This window comes from Mustela lutreola, chromosome 1 (assembly GCF_030435805.1).
Source record: "Mustela lutreola isolate mMusLut2 chromosome 1, mMusLut2.pri, whole genome shotgun sequence".
Taxonomy (NCBI): domain Eukaryota; kingdom Metazoa; phylum Chordata; class Mammalia; order Carnivora; family Mustelidae; genus Mustela; species Mustela lutreola.
In genome coordinates, this window is record NC_081290.1 from 262,996,489 (window position 1) to 263,019,903 (window position 23,415).

General features: G+C 46.8%; 1 protein-coding gene across 2 annotated transcripts in view; it reads left to right on the forward strand.

The window, feature by feature from the left end:
* Positions 1 to 23,052, forward strand: part of TRIM44 (tripartite motif containing 44) — a 104,679-nt gene extending 81,627 nt beyond the window's left edge. For both annotated transcript variants that reach the window (XM_059139883.1, XM_059139892.1), the window contains one exon: positions 21,714 to 23,052. In XM_059139883.1, the coding sequence (XP_058995866.1) occupies positions 21,714 to 21,741 (28 nt within the window). In that variant the 3' untranslated portion in view covers positions 21,742 to 23,052. The remainder of the gene's footprint in view (positions 1 to 21,713) is intronic.
* The last annotated feature ends 363 nt before the right edge of the window (positions 23,053 to 23,415 follow it).

Consider the following 23,415-nt stretch of genomic DNA (forward strand, 5'->3'; position numbering starts at 1 on the left):
AATAGAGGTTTATTTGTTTCACATACTAAGTTTGGAAGGAGGTGACTGCTGGCTTTGGTTCAGTGCCTCATGATGTCAGTACCGCCACGTGTCTCTGAGACTCCCTGGGCTTGTTGCCTCATGACTGAAAAGGAGCTGCAGCTTTGGGTATCATATCTGTGCTCAAGCATGAAGCAGGGGTCAGGAAAAGGGCCATGTCTATTAATCACAAAAGTAAACATATCCCCCAGGAGCACTCCACCCAAACCAGAAGACTTATCCTTCCATGTCATGGGCTTGGACCAGGCACGTGCCCCCTGCCCCGCACTGCAGTACGGGCTTTGTGTGTCCATACTTAACCGTTCCACCCTCCAGAGTAGAAACCAGCAAGGGAATGCAAGTGAGCAGTCACTAAATCAACCCAATGGTGGTATCGGCCGCACCGTTTCATTTTACTTGCTCCTCATGATAACCTTGTCGGTAGGAAGAGCAGGTGTTACTGGCTTCACTTTACAAAAGAAACTGGGATGGTGCGTCACAGAGCAGTACCTTTATGTAGCAATAACAACACAAAAAATTAAAGCTAGTGTTGATTGTGTGCTTAGTACAACCCAGACTGTGCTAAGCACTTCACGTTGTTCTCTTCCTTCCTCCCGGACTCCCTCGCAGTCCCGGGAGGGAGGCTGTCCTTGTTTGATAGGTGAGCAGTCTGAGGTGCGAGGAGATGTTGCCGTAACTCGCACGGGATCGCAAAGCCGGCATAGCTCAGAGCCGGGACTCCAACCTCAGTTCTCCAAAATGCCAGCCCGGCGCTCTTCTTGCCTCTTCTACCTTTACACTCTCATAACTTCCTCTCTGTAGATCGAGTAAGTCTCATTGTCATGGCCCCAGACATGAAGCCACTGCATGCCCCTATTACTCTTGTTAATTTATTTGACCCACTTCTGTTTCTTCATTATTGCTTTTATGAACAGAGAATCCACAACACATTATTTCAAATGTCTTGCCATTATGAATGCATTTCCTTTCATTGTAATAGCACCGACCATAATGAGTACATTTTGTATCCGTGCAGATGTCACTGGTGTTTTCGATGCTCCATTCTAATTTATGTTGGAAAATGAATGCTTAAAGTATTGCCCAGGCTCCCATTACTCCAGAGGAAATGAGGGACACCCTGTGTGTATGCATATGTTTTTGCATTCATGTGGCAGATAGAATGTTTTGGTCAGAATGAATTGTGTGCCTGAAATGAGTCTGGCCCTTTCCTGGAAGGACACACTGGAGGTAATTTGCCAAGCATGTCAGCAAACCTGTGCAAGCAGGTTTCTTTATGACTATGTCTCTGGGCCTGCTGAAGGGGCGCAAATTATAGTCCAGTTATTTTAGAAAGGGAGGATGGAAAGCTTAGCTGATTGAGGGATCCAGGTTCTGGAGTACCCCAAGATCTTCTTGCCTTCATGTGCACAGCCTACAAGGTTGCTGTTGTGCTTGGTGCCAACAGATCACCCCATCAGTCAGCCACACACTTTGATGGCTTTTTGACATTGAGGGTAAATAGTGAGACAGGAACAGAAGGTGCTAGGTTTGGGGCTAGTTGCATGAACTAATCTTTATGTTGGGAGTCTGTGAGGTAGAGGGATGATTGTAGGCAGAGAATTTGAAATGCCAGCTTGTGGTAGAATATGCCTCCTTTGTGGAAAGAGGCTGAGGTACGCAGCTGTCCAAGAAACGGTTTTCCCTATGTTTGAAACAATATTTGGGCCGTAAGTCTCTAGAACCTGAGCCTGGCTGTCAGGGATACTTGGGGTATCTATTCCAAACATATCATTTCCAAGGCCCAGGATTGCAGTGGTAAGGGGACCTGGAAGGTAGTCAGTGAGCCGTTCTTAGGAATCTTCATTCATAGGTTCTGGGAACTAAAAAGGAGGTAACCTGGTGGTTTACAGAATAGAAGAGGAGTCTAAATATCTATAAAATCCTACATTTTTATGTCATGTATTCCAGCTAAATCTTTTAAATATCCAGGAGTTGCCCCTTAATAAAAATGGTCCACTCGGTTTAGGACTACTTAGTATACACACAGATATGCACTATGCACAGAGATGAGGGCATCTAGAAATGTTTTTCTTCTAATAAAATTTTCTGAAATTTGGCTTGGGGGAGAACAAAATTTTTTTTATATCTAAGTGATCTTAAATCTCACCAGCTTCTTATTGCAAAAAAAATCTATCAGAATCTAGACTGGAATTTCAGGATTTGTCCTTTTCTGTTTCACAGGGAGTGCTTTCCCCTCCGAGTCTCTGCAGGCTTAATTTTTGCTCAGGGCATCACCTGGCTCCTCTGTCAATACCCAAAAGACAGACTTGAACAAACCAGTTTTTCCAAATCTACCTAGAAATCTAAGCCCAGATAAGACCAATGCAATAACCTTAAAGAACTTATTGTTCTTTGCTTCCTTGATGCCAAAAATCTGCTAACACTTGTCCTATACTAAAAAAGTCCACTACTTTACAGGAGATTCTGTAGGACCAAATATACTGTTAAAACACTAATGTATCTAGCTCCAGATTGAATTTCCAAGTCCTGTATTCTCCATTATTGCTAACTCAAATGCCAGTAATGCCCGCTGCAGCCTCTGAAAGGAAATAGCAAGAGGCAAACACTTTCTAAGCTCTGCGCACCTGGGCAGCCTGTGCCACTGTTCACCATTTGCTCAGGGGCAGCGATGTGAAGCACATTCTCCTTCGCCTGGGGCAGGGTGAGTCTCTGGAAGGTGTGCAGAAATGAGGGTACAGCTAGAAGCCGCGTCCTGCAGTGGCGGCACCAGGTTTCCATGGACAGATCACAGAAGAAGATGCAGTTTACCACCAGAGCCATTTTGAGTCAGAAATGGAGGAGACCAAAACTCAAGAACCTCTGGGTCTCCACGCCACCATTAGGGTTAGAGTGAGGAGCTGGGGTGAGAACACAGTATCCGCCCGGTGCCCCTTCCAGCCGCTGCTACCTGCGCGGTTCAGCTGGCTGGCCAGCCTGGGAGCCGTCTGCACTGCTCTCCCGAGGAGCTCCCAGCTGAAGAGAGCTCCTCCAGCCAGTGTGCTTTCAGGGGACTGTAGAACCAGAGGCAAAGCCACTTGCATTAATTCATCCAAACAGGCCTTTTGCCTTCTAAAATGTTCAAGGTTCCCACCATATGTATACATAAGTTTCTTGTCTCCAAATAGCTGTGCTTATAGTCTCCTCTGAGACGGCTGAGCAGCAAGGGAGAGGACAGGCCCAGGGAGAATATGGCTCGCTCTTTCCTGAACCAAGTTATCTGTGCTGCCACAGCCACCTTTTAGTTATTGGTGTCCTTAGCCATGAAACAGATGCAGTCTTCATATTTTTCCTCGAGAGGAAATCGCACCAACTAAATGAGAACAAGTTGATGCCATATCTGTGTATTTTCTGAAACCGTTTATCTGAAATCAAGCAGAAATTACTCTAATAGCTATCATTTATGTTGACTTGTGCCAGGTATAGCATTAAGGATTTTAATAAGGTATCTTATTTAGTGTTCAGAACTTCTCTCTGACATAGGGTTAATTGGACCCATTTTTTATGAGGATTTAAAACATAGGAAAGTGACATTCCCAGCATGACAGTATCTACTTGTTTCAGAACCCAGCCCTTCCCTTTCACATGGTCATTGACAACTCTAGAAGACTGAAGAAGGAATCCCTCGAAGAGACTCCACTAGCCCACTTAATGTAGCTGAGTTCTTTCTTCCTTTCATCAAGTGCATAGGACAGGCCACGGTGCTGTCCACACTAGCCGCTAGTGCCTGATGTACCGGGGGGGTTAAGAGCTGCTAATGGGCGGCTCAGTGCCATGCACACCCAGCCAGGGGTCCAGCCTAGCTCAGTGCTATCTTTGGTGGCAAGACATTGGCTTTGCTGTGGGACAAACCTGGGCTTCGGACACGACCTCTCTGAGCCTCAGTTTCCACATCTGTAAAGCAGGGAGTCATAATGCCTTCTTCACAGAGATGTGGTCCACATGGGATGAGAGACTATATATAACTACCTAATATAATGCAGAGCTCACTAGATAATTTTTTAAAAAATACATAGTTGCTTAAAATGTCATTTATCTCTGTGTTAACAAAAGGTTTCCCAGGCACCCCAAAGTGTTTTGGCCTCAGCAGGAGCAGGGTTGAAAGATACAGTGTTCTGCAGTTATCTCAAAGGCAGGTTCATTCTTTAGAACCAGTTCTGCTTTTTATGGCCTGTTTTTCCCTCCAAGGTAGGAGGTGGGCTGATGCCTTCCCTTCTGCCCTCCCTATCCTATAGCTCTTCCCCAAGAATTCTCTCACCTCCTTTCGTGATTTCCTTAAGTGCTTTGAATGGCTGCTTGACACTAGAAAGATATTCCCAGCAGGCACTCAATTTGTAATTGCCGCTTGTTGCTAGATGTGAACTTGCAGCTGACCTCTGGGAAAGCAGTGGGGACTGGAGGAGGGAGCCAGGCTCTGCTCCAGCAAAGCAAGGTGATGGGTCCCTGAGCAGCTGGCAGGCAGCCGGAGGAGTGGCTCCAAACATTTCCCTCACACCTCTTGCCACCTCTGTCCTGCGTGTCTGGAAGTGCAGTCAGTGGAGGATGATGGTATGGGTAGACTCCCACATTCTTAGCGCCAACCAGAAACCAAAAGAGAAACACAGATCATGAGCACAGGCTGCTCAAAGTTCATTTCAGCGGAGTCTGTGTGTTACCACCGTGAGGAGGGTGCGGCTTCCATGGGATCATGCAGGTACCCCAGAGCCAGCTGGCCGTCATTGCGCGGCCTCCCACTTTTTTTTTTCTTTAACCTTCTAAATAGGACTGTCTTCACCAAGCGGAAGGTGATTGAGGTACAAGAAGTGGAGGCAAATGAGAATCCCTTCTATCTTCATTTCACAAATAGACACAGAGCTGCTAAGCAGGGTTGCAAGTGTTTAGTCGTAAGACACGCCCTCAAGCAACAGTCTTGGTCTGGAGGAGGAAAAGCCAAGTGCGGCACAGGGTTAATGCCACCCCCAGAGACACATGGAGGAGCTGGTAACCAGGGAAATGGGTTTCGAGTCCAGTGCTTCGTGCCTCATCATGTGCGACTAACTCTCTTGGACCTTACGGGCTGTACCCTAAAGCCGGGACTTCAGAGAGAGGCCTCTGAGCCCCCCGCAGCTCCCACGCTCCCTCCTGATCTCTCGGTCCAGCTCCCCTTGCACTGCACTTCCTGGCCTGCCTGGGCCTTCCCCAGTTTGAACTTCGTGATGAATTGGCCTGTTCATGGACATGGCGCACTGCTTAAGGCTGCCGCTCTGCCCCTCGCGCCAGCTCGGACTCCTGCCGTGCCCCCACGGCAGTTGCTTGTGCGGATTTCCGTAATGAGGCCGCTTCTAGCTCGGCTGGGCTCCCTGGGCCTTCGGATTCTCCATTCGTCCCGCACCCCCGGGAGCAGTAGCTCCCGTGGCCCTACAAACAGCGCCAGGCTCTCTGAGCCCGAGAGGTGAACGTGGAATAGTCTCTGGAGGCTGGAGGGCTCGGCTCAGCCTCCAGGGAGGACGTAGATTCGAAGGCTGGTTCTGGTCTGGGGAGGGCGAGGACGAGGAGATGGCTGTTCCAGGCGGGGCATGAGAGGTCCTTGTTATGACTTGTTAACAGCTGTTAGAGCCGGCAGCTGAAGGAGGAGTTTAGAACTGGAGCTGCCACCGAGATTTAAGGATTATCTGTGGATTTCAATGCCATTACTGTTCTTTACTGGAGGGGAGGGAGGGGGAGTTGGAGTGAAAGAGAAAATAAAGCCTCTGGTACAGAGTTCTGTCAGATTCATGGAGTCTTGCACTCCTCCTCCAGGCAGCTTTTACCTTCCTCTGATGAGCCTGACTTGAGAGTCGGCTGTTAACCCCCAGCACGGGTGCCCATTACAGCCATGTTGTGACCGTTTGTTCCAGTTGAGATGAATAAGAGCTAAGTGGGCGATCATCTTTCCTTTTACAGAGAGACCAGTCATTCCTGCCTTGCTTGCTAGGCCCCTACAGTTACTCTAACCCCATTTCTAAAGCCTGGTCTTCCCGTCCTCTCCAGTGGGCAAGAAGAGCCGTAGGATTAGCCACCAGAGTCCTTCATCCCAGTGGGACTCCAGGCACCGTCAGCAATCCAACTGACATCATATGAGCAACAACACAATGGCAAGTATGTGAGGTAAAGGATGTGTTAACCTTATTGTGGCAGACATTTTAAAACATACGTGTGCCAGATTATGAGAGCGTGTACCTTAGACTAGCACAGTGTTCCGTGCCAGTTAGATCTCAGTAAAGCTGGGGGGAAGTGAGACTCCAGAGATCGGAGAAGCAGTTTGGGAAGGAGAAGAGCCTTCTCTTTCCAGCTGAGCATAAAGCAAACAGTTCCATAGGCTTTGCTGAAACTCCCATCTACAGAATTGTCTTTTTTAAACTTCTTTTTTTCTTTCTAACGTGTATTTCAGTCAGGGGCCCTAAAAATAGTTCTTAGAGAGGACTGACTTTATTGTCTCACAGCAAATGTTTTTTAATTTAAAAACAACCCCTGAAAGAATTCTCTCATCTTTTCCCCAAAGTGGTTAGCTGGAATGTTTATTTTGCTGTCATTCCCTCCCTCTAGCCCTCGGCGCCAGGCTGAGTGAAGACTGCAGTGGAACGTTTTAAGTAGTGAGTGGGGAAGTGGGTGGAGAAAGCAAAAGCTCTGTACGCGTCTCATTAGTTTCTCATGCGGGCGTAGAAGAGCCGTCTGATATGTGTACTATCCTGTATGCGATGGAGTTCTGATCGGGACTCAGAAGCGAGAACTGGAGCCGTCTCTAATCTAGGAAGGAGGAATGGAACAGAGCGAGACAGAGTGGAGGTCTGATGTGTCAGGCACCGTTTTACACACCGTTTCCCAAGAGAAACAGTCACTTTGGGAGCATTTGCCATGTACCATATGCTTTCATAAAGGACCTGGAATCATCGACCCCGTTTGACAGATGAGGAAACAGGCTCAGTGGAGTAAGTTTTCCCCAAGGGGACTCACTTAATAAGTGGAAGGACTGGATTCAAACCTTGGTTTCTCTGTCCCCTTCTTGCTCCTCTCCGTCTGAAAGCCAGCGTGGAAAGTCTGACAGCAGAAAGCCATCTAGATTATAGACAGGTGCCTCTCAACTCTGCAGCTTTGGAGGGTGACTGGGCCTTATTCGGTGCCAAAGGGAACATTCCCTGGTGCCTGTAAGGGTATTCGGATTATCTTGCTCTGACTAGGCCCTCACATTGGGCCAATGAAGAGCAATTGCTTTTCAGGTATTATGAATAAATGTTATGACATCTGCTTTATGTTGAGAAGTAAGACACAGTCAAGTTCTCCTGCAGATGGATGGGACAGGTCTGAAGTGGCAGGATGATGTCATTTGACTGTCACAGCCAAGCTGGCTTCAGAAAAACCCAGGAGGAAGGCAGAATGTGTCTTTAATGATCTTTATGTGCTTCCTTCTTTACCCTCTGCTTAGACCCTAATCCTGGCCCTTTAAAGGTGATCATTTCTCCTTCCCTAGCAAAACTTAACCATCTACCTTGTCCCCCATCAGCTTCTAAGAGGACCGCTGGCTCACCCAGAAACTCATCTGTTCTCAAGTGGTGTATGGTAACCCCACAACCTACTCTCGTCTTAATGTAGCTACTGATTTTTCACTTGGGGGCTCAGCCAGAAGTCAGTACCTCAGAACCAATAAGTTCCTCAGGTTTCGTGGCTTATGGGGAGATTTTGTGAACACGACAAAGACTGCAGCTGCCTTTTACCCATGTCATATGTGCCAGTGCCTACGGCAGCCCTTTGATTCAGAGCGGTGGGGCTTTGTTCAGCCTTGACATTGGGTGATGGTATGTGAAGGATGGAGAGCTTCGGTGTTCCTTCCCCTTCTGTCTCTGTTTCGGGCTGTCTCCTATTTGGTGTGTTCATGTATTTTGGGTCATCTTCTGGGCAGGCCAGCGCCTGTCTCTCATCTGACAGAATTGATATGGAATCCAGGGACAGCCTCTGGTAAGACTGGCTGACTGTAAATTGGATGTGATGTTCATCTCCTTGTCTGTCTGTGTCAATAGGGGCAGATTCCTACAGTCCAGACCTGTTGGCTGTATCGTGAGCTTTTGGAATAGTGGGGTGGGGATAGCTTTCTTACCTTCTCCATTTCCTGGGGAGACTCCTAGCAAGAGTGTTTACTACAAGGGCAGGGATAGGACAGAGTAAATAAATAGGGAACCAGGCCTCCATCGGAATGGTTCCCTTTTATAAACAACTTCTTCGTAGTTACACTCATCTCAGAGAAGGTGAGCTGGTAGACACACCTGAGTTATTAATTAGGCACAAGAAACCTCCTTGTAGTTCACTGTCTCCCTAATTCCAAGCCCTCTCACTGTCCCTAGCATAAGCCTTAGATTCTTGGACAAGTGAGTCTGACTTTGGCAAAGAAGGAGTCCTTGGCTGTGCTGGAGAGTGTGTCCACTCCCTCCGGACCCCCACATCAAACACTGGCACCTCGGCTACCCTTCCAAGCTGAGTGTCAGACTTGCACTGAAGATCCGGATCACACTGGAGCAGCCTGATGCCTGCCTGGCCCCCGAGCAGGCTTTATAGTGAGCTGCCGCTAGGTCTTTGTTTTTTCTTGCTTCTCTGAAATAGCTGTTTTTGCTGCCTTGGGGAGTGTCACACAGATCCCAGGCTGGATATTTTAAGCACAGCCCTGGTTCAGTTTGGCGTGCTGCGGTGTGGTAGACGCCATATGGAGCCCTCACACCCTTCTCTCCTGCTCTTTCCCATCCACATGCCCCCCATCTTATTAGGAGACACTTAGACATGACCCATGGAGCAAAGTACTAGGAGCTGCTGGTGAGAAACGCTTTCTCCCAGGGTACCCTCTCACATGCTCTCTCCAGCCACCGTGAACGTCTCATGGCTCCTGAATGCACTGAGCCGGCATACACCTTCTGGACTCTGGTCAGGCTGTTCCCTCCACCTGGTATGCCCTCCCTCTGGCCCCACAGGCTTCCCGGAAAATTCCAACCCATCTGTCCACATCGAGTGGCAGTCTTCGCTGACTCCACAGGTGGAATTTATCATCTCTTCCTCTTCCCATAGAACATTGGCCGCATTCTTTGCTTGCGCTTGAGCTCCAGCTGAGTCCCCTCTGTGTTCCCCTCCCTGGCATGTCATACGGGCTCAGCCATCATGAGGCGAAATGGAAGCAGTCGGCTTTGGGATGGGAGCAATCTAGAAACAGTTGAATCTGGTTGAGTGCCCGTTACTTGGTAGTAAGGCAGCTAAACACGTGAGCTCATTAGGTATTCCTGTCCACTCTAGGAGGTACATCCCGTATTTCCCCTGCCTCAGTTGCCGTCCAAAACCCATGCGCCCATCATTCTCTGTCCCAGTATCCTGCTTGACCTTCTCCACAGTACTTCCCTCTATGTGAAGTTATCTGTTTCCTCGTTTATTAGATGTCTCCCTCACTAGAAATGAAGCTCCATGAGAACAGGGACCTTGTTAGTCTTACTCACTGCAGTGACGCCGATAGCCCGTACGGCGCCTCATATACTGTGGGTGCTCAGTAAGCATTTGTTCCCTGAAACCGTGAATGAATGAATGATACCCCATGTTACAGACAAGCAGATTGAAGCTTACAGAGGTTTAGTAGCTGTGCCAAAGTCAACCTAGCTCAGAAGTGCCTAGATGTGAATCCTGGTGTTACTCCAATGTGAATGTGGACAATCCTAACAGGTTCTATAACCTCCTTTAGGCGTTTTCCAGGAAGACGGATCTTAGTGCTCCTAGGAGAAAAGTCTGCTTTTCTCCTGGTCATAGTTACTGCCTTGAGGGCCAGTCTTCCCCATCTTGCTCTTTATCTGCTAAATCCTTTCTTCTAGGCCAGTGGAGGTTGTGTGAGATCCCATGTGGCAGCCACCAGAATGCCTCCTAAGTGCCAGGCGTGGTGCTACCCACTGGGCATACGATGGGGAGTGAGAAACAAGGTCAGCGTCCCAGGAGCTCAGGCGGTAAAGACATGTACAGTATTTCTACACGAAGGGGTGCTGAACCCCTGAGCCCCGGGAGGCCGCAGGGACAAAGCAGGGGTCTGTCAGGCCACCTTCAGTGCCAGTTCTCTGCAGGCAGCCAAGAGGGCATCATTCCAGCTGAACTCACATTTTCTCTTCTAGTGACGTGGTGGGGGGCGGGAATCGGCTGAAGCCTATACAGACTTTCTCTGCGTCCGAAGTAAAAGTGTGAGAGGTGGGTACCTCTCCCATCAGGCCAGATATGGTTGAAACTGAAACGGGTGTCTGACCCAGAGACCTTCTGTCCTGAGCCCAGGGGGCAGTGTCTTGGTGGCAGGCCCTTTTGCAGGGCTATGTGGCCCACAAGCCCCAAATTAAGAATCTGAGGGAAACTGCTACCTTGCAGCCAGGTAGCTACAGGAATGTCACAGGCAGATCATAGCTGCTGACATGGAAGACATGTGGCTAAACTTTTTTTTTTTCAAGACACTATTGGGATGCCTTACAGTAGGGAGGAAGTCTGCTGATAATTGGTGTCCAAACTGGAGTCTGAGTCTGCTGAGGCCTTGGATGATCTTCAGCGATCCTCAGAGGTCTTGCCTCTGCTGCTGGCAGTAAGGAGTGCAGCCAGGCTGACGGGACCAGCTCGGGACCCCCCGTCCCCACCTGGGGGGGAAGAACACAGGCCAGGCCTCGGGTGTCCTTCCAGCCCTGCCTCGCTGTGGGACTTTGGGATGTCACTTCATTTCTGTGCTCTTTGGGTTTTTTCGTCTGTAAAAGGGAGTTTGCATTCTGTTAGGGTTATTATTATGAAAATCAAATGTGAAAATGTTGGTGAGGTGACGAGTTCAGAGCCTAGCTAATAATAACGATGGTACCCATTTAGTGAGTCCTTCCACGTATCACTGTCCGTTTTACACACGTGGAAACCTTTGTTTAAAGAGGCAGCCGTCAAAAACTAATGATGTACTATATGTTGGCTAATTGGACATAATAAATAAGTAAAGACATTCTACCCAAGGTCGTATGCTAATATGTTGGCCTGGGGTCTTGAAGCCATGTCGCTGAGTCTCACTTGTGCACTTGTTCCACTGTCCCCACCATTACGACAGCTAACCCTGCTCTCCCACTTGGGCACCCACGCCTCAGCTGGCATTTCTCCTGAGGGGAACAGTGATAAGCACCCTTTACTTCCATCTTGGCTGGGTGTCTCCCTCCCTCCATGGACCACTGGTGTGAAGCCCAGCTTGGGTTAAAGTCTTAGAACCCAAGCCTGCGTGGAGCACAGCTCACAGCTGGATTGTGGAGGACTGGAAGTTGCCAGACATGCAGCTGTTTTATAAGGAAGCCAGATGAGAACATTTCCTCCAGCAGATGAATTGGTTCTTCTTATTTCCTTGCCTGGGAAGGGCTGGACCTGAGCTTGCTTCTGCTTTGCCCTCCGTGACACAGCGTTCCTTGGACACACCCAGCCTTTACCAGTAAGGCTTAGTCATTTGTAAGAGCAGTGCTGTTTATGATACAACATTTTCATCCACCCCTCGTACCCCCCCACCCCGCCTTGTGGTTATATGTGCCCAGTGATTGCAGTGACAGTCAGAAAAGAAAGAGAGTCTGGACTCACCTCTAGAAATATACTGTCCATGAGATGCCTGGGCAGTATCTCCAAGACCAGTAAGCTTCCCACAGTTAGCTTGGGAAGGCTTGGAAGGTTTCTAGAACAATGATACCTTAAGGAGTCGTTTTGATAATCACTTAGTCATTCATTCAAAAAAGATTTGGGGAGGCTTCACTGGTGCCAGGCATATTACCCGGTGTAGGTGATGGAGCCGGGGACAAAATACTTAAGGACCCTTAGCATCTCAGAATAACTTTAGACAGTGACAAGCACCATGAAGACAGCACAGCAGCCTGACCCCACAGTGTGGGGCTGGGGCGGCCACTCCAGACAGCTTGGGCAGGGGAAGCCTCTGAGAAGGTGACATTGAAGCTGACACCTGAATGTTAAGGAACCAGCCAGTCATTCCAAGCCAGGAGGGGAGGAGCTTCTGGAACAGAACAGCAAATGCCAAAGCCTTCATGCAGGAACAGGCTCTGCTTATTAAAGAAGCAGAAAGAAAGCCAGTGTGGCCGGCAGGTGGCCCAAAATAGGTTAGAGAGGTAGGCAGAAGCCAAATCCTGTCGGGATTTGAGGGCCATGGCCTTTCTTCTAAGGCTATAGGAAGCCATTAAAGGATTTTAAATGGGACAGTGGCATAATCGGTTGCACATTTAAGAAGTATTACTCTGAATGCAGCTTGAAAATGAAACCGTAGGGAGGGTACGGGTAGAAGTAGGAAGACCAGTCAGAAGGCAGTGGCAATAGGAGGTGGTGGTGGCCATGGAGAAGCCGAGGGGACAGGTGGGGAACAGAACTTGCTGTGGATCCTTTGGGATAGGGAGATGGTGCTTCTAATGTTTAGAGCAAAATCGTCAGCACACAGAAAGTATTGAATAAGCTGTAGGTATTTATTGCCATTATGAACAAATGGTCTGTTACCAAACACCAAGGGAACGGGCTCAGGAAAGAATCTTGAGCCCATTCACATAACAGCATGATGCCTATAGCACCTGTATGACATCAGTGTTAGCTCTTCTCTTCCATTAAGAAATGGCTTTCTTGGGGTGCCTAGGTGGCTCAGTGGGTTAAAGTCTCTGCCTTCAGCTCAGGTCATGGTCTCAGGGTCCTGGGGCTCTCTGCTCAGCAGGGAGCCTGCTTCCCCTTCTCTCTCTGCCTGCCTCTCTGCCTACATGTGATCTCTCTCTGTCAAAATAAATAAAATGTTTAAAAAAGAAAGAACGAAAGAAAGGAATGGCTTTCTTGGGGCGCCTTGGTCGCTTAGTTTGTTAAACCTCTGCCTTCGGCTTGGGTCATGATCTCAGGGTCCTGGGATGGAGCCCTGCATCGGGCTCTCTGCTCAGCAGGGAGCCTGCTTCCCCCTCTCTCTCTGCCTGCCTCTCTGCCTACTTATAATCTCTGTCTGTCAAATGGATAGATAAAATCTTAAAAAAAAAAAAAAAAAAGAAAAAAAATGGCATTCTTCAAGAAAATGGGGCTTGCAAGTTTGAGATGCATTCAGGAGCAGAGGTGTTGACTTCCAGTTAACCCTTACTGCCATCAACTCACTCTATGAGTTTAGCCTCTCTTAGGCTTGATTTCTTCCTATAGCTATAAAATGTACGGAGCACTTTCTCATGCCATGTACCATGCCAAGCTCTCCATATATAGAGATATATATGCCAGGCACTCTATATACGCTCATCCCCACTTAGTCTTTCCTGCAGCTCTTCCAAGTAGGCACTAAATTGTCCTTATTTCCAGGTAGGAGCACTGAGCTCACAGTCCCACAGCTAGTAAATGGCAAAGTTGTGGCTCAAGCCTAGGTGCTTCCAACTCTTAAATCCACATTTATAACCCTCTGCGATATAAGATAGTCACAGGAGGTCTTGAGAGTTGGTTTGCTTCCAGTTTCCAACTTCCGGACCTCAATTCAAGGTCACCGTGGGACTCAAAACTATTGAGAACTAATCTGGAATACATTTTAAAAAAAAAGCCTACTATTCATATAGAGATTAGAGATTAGTGTCAAGTGTATATTTATTTATCGATCCTTTCTCCCTCTCCCTTTGGTAACCTGTAAGATACAGCAGCTGAGGCAACAGGAAATTTGAAGTCCAGCATTTTATTAAATCTTATGTTTATGATTTCTGTGGAAGGAGACTGCTTGAGAAAGATTGGATTTCCATTATTCACTTGCCAAGAAAAAATGAGAAAACTGGGTGGTGGCAGGGGAGGGGTTTCCTGAAGATGTAGGGAGCAGGGAAGGTAAGCCCTTGGGCTGTTTTCTGCTTTTCAGTTCCTCCACCCCCTGGAGTGCCTGGGCTCTAACAGGGGTTTAGGAAAGGTTGCTTTCCAGCCCTCACCACAGGAGGTTGTCAGGTAGGTATAATCCCACTGTGCTGGAGGAAGGAAGGGAGGCTGAGGAAGGCCCACAGAAAGAGAAATGTCCCCATGCCATCTTCCTCTTGAAGTTCAGTGGAACCCAAATAATAACATGGAAGTTATTTCAGAGAGGAGACACACACGAACACACACCCTCCCCATCCCCACAGACACTTTGCAACTGCTTAGTGTCGGAAAGGGTATAGGGAAATGGGGCACTCTCACAACTCTAAATCAGTATAAGGTGATTTCTCAAGGGCAATTTAACAATGATATATCAAATACCTTTAAAAGTACATCTCCTTGGGCGCCTGGGTGGCTCAGTTGGTTAAAAGTACATCTCCTTTGCTTGTTGGGAAAATATCTGATTCTAGGACTGGGGAAGGAAAGCTACACGATATTAGAATGCCAGAAAGTAAGGAAGTACTCAAAACAAATCCCCACGCAAACCCCACGCTGATGATGGTATGTCTGGGACCATAGGGGCTGATGGAATTCCCAAAGGCCAAAGCTGAACAATTTCAGCAACAATAAATAGAATAGTATTGGGTGGTGACCCAAAGTGTAAAAGTAAACATCCATGAGTCCATAGTCCAAAAGTAAACATCCATAGAGTAAACTATTGGGTAAATAAAGGAGAGGAGACCGCTCTCTTGTTCAGAAGAATTTACAGTAACATATGCAAATATTCTGCCCTCCGTGATGGGGGAACAGTTCCCCACTCCGTAGGTATGGTTTGCTCAGAGTCACTGCTTTCCAAAACCTATAGTATGGGAAGCAGGGGAAGAGTAACCTTCCAGTGAGAAATGTTAACAAGCACAGCCTGGGCCAGGTGATCAAGGTCAGCATCCACGGTGCTAAGTCAGAGTGATGGTGTCCTGGCTATGACGTGGTGAGAATGGCAGGGTCCCTCTGTGGTTCCCTTTCAAAAAGACTGTAACCGTGGCCTAATCAGGACAAAAACATCAGACAAGTCCCGTCCAAGGGACGCTCTACAAAATCCTTGCCCAGTACTCCTCAGAGCTGTCAGGGTAATAAGAAATAAGGAGTCTGAGGCACTGTCACAGCCAAGAAGAGACCAAGGAAACATGATGTTTAAATGTAGTGTGGTTCTTGGGTAGAATCTGGACTGGCATGAGAGTGTCAGGGCAAGACCAAGGAAATCTGAATAGAATACAGACCTCAGTTAATGCTGGCATACCGTTGCTAGCATTGGTAGCAATGCTATTGCTATTGGCTCATCGTAACAAATGTACTTTAATAATGTAAGATGTTAATAGTGGAGGAAACTACATGTTAAGAACCCTCAGTGCTACCTTTGTAATTTTTCTGCAGATCTAAAGTTGCTGTTAAAAAATTAAGCTTATTGGGAGGGAAGGGGTTGTTGGGTGATGGGTATTGGGGAGGGTATATGCTATGCTGAGTGCTGTGAATTGTGGTAAGACTGATGATTCACAGATCTGTACCCCTGAAACAAATAATACATTATGTGTTACTAAAATAAATGAATAAATGCTATGACCCAGGTGTTTCCCTCCCCACTCCCTTTGGAAATAGTTAAGGATGAAGCTAAAGACTCATCCACATGGGTCTGTGTCACGGAGGTTTGGGTAATAAATGAAAAGTTAGAAATAATTTGTATGTCCAGTAGTGGGTACAGTAAGTCCATACAATTCAATCAGGAATCACAATCTTACAGAAATCTATTTCTTGATAAGGAAAGGTATTTCCTTGATAAGGAAAGGATTGCTAGTTGAGTGGAAAAAGCAGATTTTGAAAGAGCCTGTAAAATATATATTTTTATATATGCATGAGAGGGTATAGATAAATATATTTCAGTGTGTTAATGGTAATTATCACTGATGCATAATGCTATGGATTTTTCTTTTCATGGAAGCAGTATTTGCTTGTTACAGAAAGTACAGGTCAGCAAAAAATAAAATGTTACTTTCTGAATTTAAAAGAAAAAAAAAAAAAGGCTGGAAATGATTCCATTATAAATCCAGCAGCAGTAACAGGAAACTCAATCCTAAAGAAGGCAGCTCTGAGAGCAGATGGGAGATTGGCAGGCTAGCAAGCCCGCCTGTTCCTTCGTTCAAGAATCTCCCTACAGACATGCGCTGCCTGAACAGACCCTCTTGTGCCCTTCCATCTTCCATAGAAACAGGCCACCACCCACTTAGCCCTTGTGGGGTGCAAGAAGAGTGACCACCTGTAAAAAGAGTGAACAGGTTGCAAGTGCATGGAGATCAGGCTTGGCAGTGCGGTCCAGTGTGGACCTGAGGCCATGCTGGAGCCCCGCACCTCCCTCACAGGTGCCTACGTGGGTCGGTAAGCTGGAGAGCTGAGAGACAAACCTAGGGTCTGTTGCCTTCTCTTTCTGTAGTAATCCTGTCATTAGCTAGCATTGTTTTATCTTAAAAAGAAATTGCATGTACCTTCCATCTCATTTTATCAACCCTTGGAGGTAGGTATCACTATTTTTCAGGTGAAAAAAAATTGAGCCTTAGAGGACTTAATGGCTGTCACTAAGGGACTGGGTAACTGGGGGTCAAAAGATACAGGCTCATGTCATACTCTTCCGATTGAGTTGGAGAGGAACAGGGAGAGGGACCCACAACAGAAACACTAGAGCCAGTGAATTAGCTCAGCAGGTGTGTAAGTCAGAAAGGAGCTGATTAGCTTTTGTCTGGATTGGAATTTTCCTAAATTTACTGGTAATGCAACACATCCTGATTTCCCAGAGTCACTAGCAAAAGCCTGGACTAAAACTTTAAAGTCCTCTCGTGTTTTTCTCTGTTAATCCAGGATAAATGGAGGACATTTCAACTTATTTTATTTTAGACCTCATTTAGTTCCCTAGGCAGCAGCTCTAGATTCCTTCCAGCACCATGACCCCCCTCAATGGCAGGCTGGGCTGCTGGGACAGGTCGGGGGAGGACACAGAAGTGGCAGCTGTGCTCTGTCTGGTGGAGGAGGGTCTCTGGGTTGGGACATGTGGTCCAGCCCCGAAGGCAGACTGATCCCATGCCTCCCAGCACTGGGTGGCCGTAGCGTCAGATGGTGAATGGACACCGTCCATGAGCTCCTTGACAAGCCCCGCATGGCTTCATTCTTGGAGAATACTCAGTCTATCTTTACGAATCTAACCTTCCTCCCTTGTTGATACCTCTTAATTTCTCTGTCCTCTTGAGTTGGATAATCCTTTTACAGCAATAATGAATTAATAAATAGCCAAAGACTCAGCAGATAGGAGTGATGCCAAATCAAATTAAGTTGTATTATATTCTCAGGAAAAGAAACTATTAAACTTGCGAGGTTGTAGTGCCTTCCACCTCCTTTATGAATGTCCTCTCATAAACTGCCATCTCTGGGGAAGACGTGGAAAGGCTGAACTGCCTCTGTGCGGACGGGCTGAAAAACTGCCAGGCAGGGAAACACGCCTCCATCGCAGGTGTTTGGGGGCTGGATGAGGTGGGGGAGGAGGAGGCGCAGCGTACCCCTAACAGGGCCCGCAAGAGTCCTCATCCCACAGGACCGTGGGCCACATGTGTGACACAGTGTGCCGGCTGGCTGCTGGCTGGTGCTCCCTAGTCCCGCCCCGCTCCCCTCCCCCTGCAGCTGCCCCAACCCTAGCCCCAGTCAGGAGTCAGGAGCTCTCGGCTCCTCAGCTAAACTTTGGGTTCTTATACCCCCTAAAATTTAGAAAAAGTTATATGTCTCCTTGCCCATTTTAAAGTTAAGTCCTGTATATCAAGTTTAGATGGTTGAAAAGGGTGTGATATCTGATATATTACGTGGTATGAGCTTTACATAACATTTTTGGCAAAGCTTTGGTACCACTTATTAAATGTACAGGCAAGATTTATTGTATAATCTAATTGCAAAGGTTTTTATGGTCAAACCATCCAGCCAAATCAGTCTTGCTTTCTGTCAGACCCAGATCTGGTTTCATTTTTTCAACTCAAATAAACGTATTACTACATACCTCATGACAACCATCTGGCTTCTGAATGTGAATTCTTGGGTCTGTGGACAGACAGGAGCACACAACCATGCCAAGAGTTTATTGACTGGGCAAAATAAATATTTCTTGCCCTGCTCTCATAGGACTCCTCTTAGAAGGATTTTAAAATTGTCCCCTGGTAAGGTTCAGGAGGGGAAGAGGTGTGTATTTCTTTTCTGAAGTGCAGTACGGGGATTGTGAGAGTGGGAAAGTGGGAGTGGCTGCAGAGAACGTGTAGATGGCAGGCCATGTTCTTGGAAAGGTCAGTTTTAAGAAGGAGTGTATACGAAGTTGAGGATCTGGACGTGTATTTCCTTAAGATTACACATGCCCAGATACCCCCCAAGGAAACTGAGACTCAGAGAGGTTGAGTAACTCACCCAAGGCTCCACAGCTCACAGCTCATTAGTGCCAAAGCAGAGATTTGAACCTATTTCAGTCTTGGTGACCTCAGAGCCATTAGATAATACTGCCTCTCTCGTCGGTAAATACCTACTACAGAGTGAGCTGTCCTTTTTTTTTTTTTTTTAAGATTATATTTATTTATTTAATTGACAGAGAGTGAGAGAGGGAGCACAAGCAAGGGGGTTGAAAGAGGGAGAAGCAGGTTCCCCGCTGAGCAGGAAGCCCAATGTGGGGCTTAATCCCAAAACTCTGGGATCATGACCTGAGCCAAAGGCAGACACTTAGTGACTGAGCCACCCAGGTGCCCCCCCCCCTTTCTAATGAAGTTTGTAATTTTAATTCCAGTAGAGTTAACATGAATGGCCTGTCTTTCTAACACCATTAGTTCATTCTCAAAACAGCAACAGTGACCTCAACAACAACACAGTGAAAAGAATTTCAGTAACATCTGAGTACTGATCCAATTATAAATCTAAATGTGGCTGGTAGATATGTCAGAGGAGGATGGTAAGTGACTGAGGTAGAAGGCTGTTACTTCCCTTGGACAAAGTGAAGACTTTTTATAGACTATTTAAGATAAAATCTTATGAACACAGACCAGCTTATATACAAAGTGAAGAAGCATTCAGGAGATGCTATCTCATACTAATTACATTGTGTAACCCTCCAGGAGGAGACCACACACAGGGTGACCAAAGTTCTGTGTTAATCCGTTCACTTAAGATCCTTTTTCTTCTTCATTATTGTGAAAAACAGTTTGCTAGTTAATTAGGAAAATGAATGTGCTGTATTTGAAGATGCTAATTGTGGGGGGGAAATTCTCTTCCCCACCATTTCTTTCCTCTTCCCTCTCTCCCTGCTCCTCCGCCTCTCTCTCCCATCCCCTACTAGGCTGTAAAGTCTACGAGGGCAACTGCTGTGTCCACCATTCATTGTTGTGCCTAGCATCATGCATAACACATAGTAGACAGTCAATAAATGTTTAGCAAATGAAAGAATCAGTGATGTGCCAGAAATCCAAGATCTCATGCTTTTAAACCATGAGATGAACTGTATCAGACCCAAGAACAGATCTCTTTGAGGGTCATGAGAAAAGATTTTATCAATCAGGACTCCTGATCTTTTCCCCAAGCCAAAGCACAAGTCTTAGAGTAGAGAACCTAGCAACTAGGAAAGCACTTAATTTATTCTCAACTTTATTATACTCAGTTTGGGGGGAAGGGCTGTTGACCTTTTTGTGAATATGATGAAAATTACGGCCTTTCTCAAACAAAGGAACACACAGACAAAATTTTATGTACAATTTAAGTAGGTTCATGAACCCTTTAAAGTATGCATCTCAAGAATGCTGAGAAGTGAACCACAGCTTAAGGAAAGGGCACAGCCATCATGCTGGACCTCTCGTATTTGCAGGAAAATTGACACGAGAACAATAAGAGCTCGCTTTGGGTATAATACCAAAGGGGAGAACATGGCGCCAGTTCCAACTGTGCCTTCATTCTAGTGAGACACTTTCATGAAAGGCCCTTTGTTCCCTTTGGGACAGATGCCACCAAACACTGCTTTTTTAAATGACAGTCTACTGTCCAGCCCTTCCCAGCATGCACCCTTCATCCTGTGGTTGGACAACAGGCAGGAAGAGGGAATGGAAATAGGGCAGAGTTTTGGATGGTGAAGGTTGCTGAGTTGGTTCTTTTGGCTGCTGGAGTACACTTACATTCATTTCAGCCTCTGTGTCTTGAAATGTTTTCGCCCTTAGTGGAAGTACTACAAGTCTGTTGCCTAGGATATGTTCCCTTAAAGTCGCTCCCAAATGGATGCAAAAAAACAGATTTTATATAGACAGAGATAATCCCTCATGAGATAAAAAATTTCTAGGTCATCACTGGGAGCCAATACACCCCAGGCCTTCCCTCTTCTCCAGCTCCTATCTCTCCCAGAGGAAGACTTCTCCTCTCTTCCAGATACCCCCACTTGATTACTTCAGACTTTATCCAGCCAGAACTCATCCTTGAGTGTTAAGGGCACAGACTTCACTGGTGACCAAGGGTTTTCTGTCTCAGCTTTACTTTCTTCCTCTGCAAAGTGGGGATAACAACACCAGTCCCTACATCCTGGGGTCGTGGTGAGGGGCGCTTAGCTCAGTGTCCCCAGCACGCAGTAGACACTTGACCAAGCTGGCTCTCTTTTAAGGATGGGGGCCTCTAGAAGTGGAGGAGGAGAAACTGGGCAAGTTTGCTACGTTTGTCCTTCTCAGTGTGCTCACTTCTGCCCCATCCCCATCTGGCCCTGCTTTTTCCCCACCCCAGTCCTGGATCAGCAGGACCAAGCCAGGGAGGTTCTGAGCTTAGGCACCTGAGGTCCTGGCCATGCCTCTGGGACTCATAGCTCACGTTTTGGCCACTGAAATATCACTGACATTGTGGACGCCCTGGCCAGAGCAATAATGACGGACTATTCCTTTCAGCTCCTTCCTTCCCTCCCTTCCTGTTGTTTTGATTTCTCAAAATCAAACCCTTTTTGAAAACAACAATTTATTGAACACTTTTACTGGTAACACTAATACTTCTCTATTAATCCTAGTGCTGGTGCTAATAAACAGTGTTGGTAGTGGTTTACGCGCTAGTTGTAGGTAGAGGGGAGGGTGAATAGCAAAGAATGTATAGGGTGTGATAAGGACGATGAACGAAATAAAATGGAGAATGACCAGGGAATCCGACTTAGAATACCTTCTTTAAGGAGGCGACATTTGAACCCTGTGATTGTCCCTGGGTGGGAACTGAAACCCTGGCTTGATTCCGAGTGAGAAGCTCTGTTGGGAGTCCCAAGCCATAGCTTCTCCTGGTTTTCTCTCCTGACAATAGAGGGTTTAAGGCTAAGGGGAAGTCAAACTCCTGATTTTTACCAATTCTTTATTTTGTCAAGTAAGCTTTAAAAATATTATGACCCTCACCTGTGCCCTTACAGATAAACTCACTTACCGTGTGCCAGGCATTGTGTGTTATACATGTATCCTCTGAGTTAATCCTCCAGTAACCCAAGGAAGTAGATCAAAATTATCAGAATTATCCCTATAGTCAAATAAGGAAACCAGAACTTAGAGAAGCTAAGTAACTTGCCCATGGCCAACGGCTAACCAGTGGTAGGTTTAGGACCAGGATCCAGATAAATCTGAGAACAGAGCCTATCTATGTCTTTGGCCAGTAGATGAGACCGCTCCCATCTCGTGATGTCTTAACTCACCTGGTTCTCCTTTCCTCTGCAGCGGTGCCAGTGAAGAAGAGGACACATGAAGGCTTGCCATCCCCCGTGGAAACTCATCCCTTCCCCCCCGTGTGTATGTGATGGCGTGTATGTAGCGGCTTCTGAGTTCTGTGAAAGCTGCCCACCAACAACCGTACTTCCACCAGATACATCCCCAGGTCCACAACAGGCACAGATCTCTCCAAGGGATGACCGACTTTATTGTTACTGACTATGCTTTTCATTCTCTCGTCATGGTAGGTCAAGAAAAAGTGACCCTATGATCAACCAAGAACAGTTAATTAAGAAGCATCCTTCAGGTAGTCCTTCAATGGCTGCTTTGAACTTACTCAGGAAAGCTAGCCCCCGTGATATTGTATACTCAGACAGCATCGCTTTAGCTGGAAGGTTCTGGAATAATCTTGAAGGGCAGTCAGAATTGTTTTTCCTACCTGCTACTAAAACCCCATTTTATTTATATTGCAGCATGGAGCAGTGGGGAGCACAGTAGGGCTCTGTAGATAGTCTCTAAAAGTCCAGTTATACATTTGTGAAAATGTGGCTCCATGAAGTAAGATGGGTGGCGTGAAGACGGGGTGGGAGAAGGAGTTAAAAGTTCGAAATACAGGGATATTTTTAGTACATGAGGTTATCTGGCACTTCAGATCCATAATTCAGTGCTGTGGAAATGAAAAAAATGATTGAAGAGGTAGAAAGGAAATGACTTAAAAAAAAAAAAAAAAAAAGGACCAAAGAGATCTGATTAAAAGTTGAAATCAGTATTTCTGAAACTCAAATTGCCTGAATTTCCAAAATAGTCACTAAAGGATCTGATGGAACCTGAACAATTTGGGTGAATTCTGCCGGTTTTCTGGGTCTTGTTACAATGTGAAGGCTGGGATGTGTATTACCAAGTGGGAATTTTCAGTGTATGTTTTTGTCACCCCCGCTCTAGCCCCTTTGGCCTCATTTGGCTGAAATGCAGTATAGGGAGAGTCCTCGTCACTCTGGTCTGCTGAATCAAGCCCCGTCTCTCAGCAGGCATACCCACCTCTTCCTCCAGCTGGAACCCCTCTTCCCATGGCACCCACCGCAGGCCTTCAGCCCTGCCCGCACACTCAGGCTCTCCCCTTTTAAGTACCATGAGCAGAGACACGCCCCGGTGGGACTGGCAGCCTTTCCCCTCCCAAGTCCCATTTCCTTAACAACCCAAGTTTTCTCCTCCCAAGTAAGCAGTGATTACCAGGGAATACAAACCTGCAAGTTAAAAAGCCTGCATTTTCTGAAAACATCAGTTTTACTTAACTGGTTTGGAGTCAAGGGATCACCTTATTTTTAGATAAAACAGCTACATCATGAAATCGAGTGTTCATACACAAAGTTGAGAGAAAACGGGACACTTCACAGGGAATTCGTATTTACAGGTGGGTGCATGTTCCCTCTCGTCTGCCTCTAGTGGTGTTTTGGGGTTCACTTCTGAGAAGTACAGTTGGCACTTATCCAAGCAGCTGACCGAGGGCCTGGACCTCTAGTCGCCTCTGACGTGGAATTGAAGGCACCTGCACTGGGAGGAGTTCCTGTCTTCCTGCCTGCCTGCGACCCCTGTACCTGTCACAGAGCGTTAGGGCCAGCTGGCATGTGCACGCGTGGTTTTGAGGCAGAAACAGTACTTACTGCAGGAACCCTATTTATATCATAGTCCAGTCCTGGGCTAGCTATGAAAT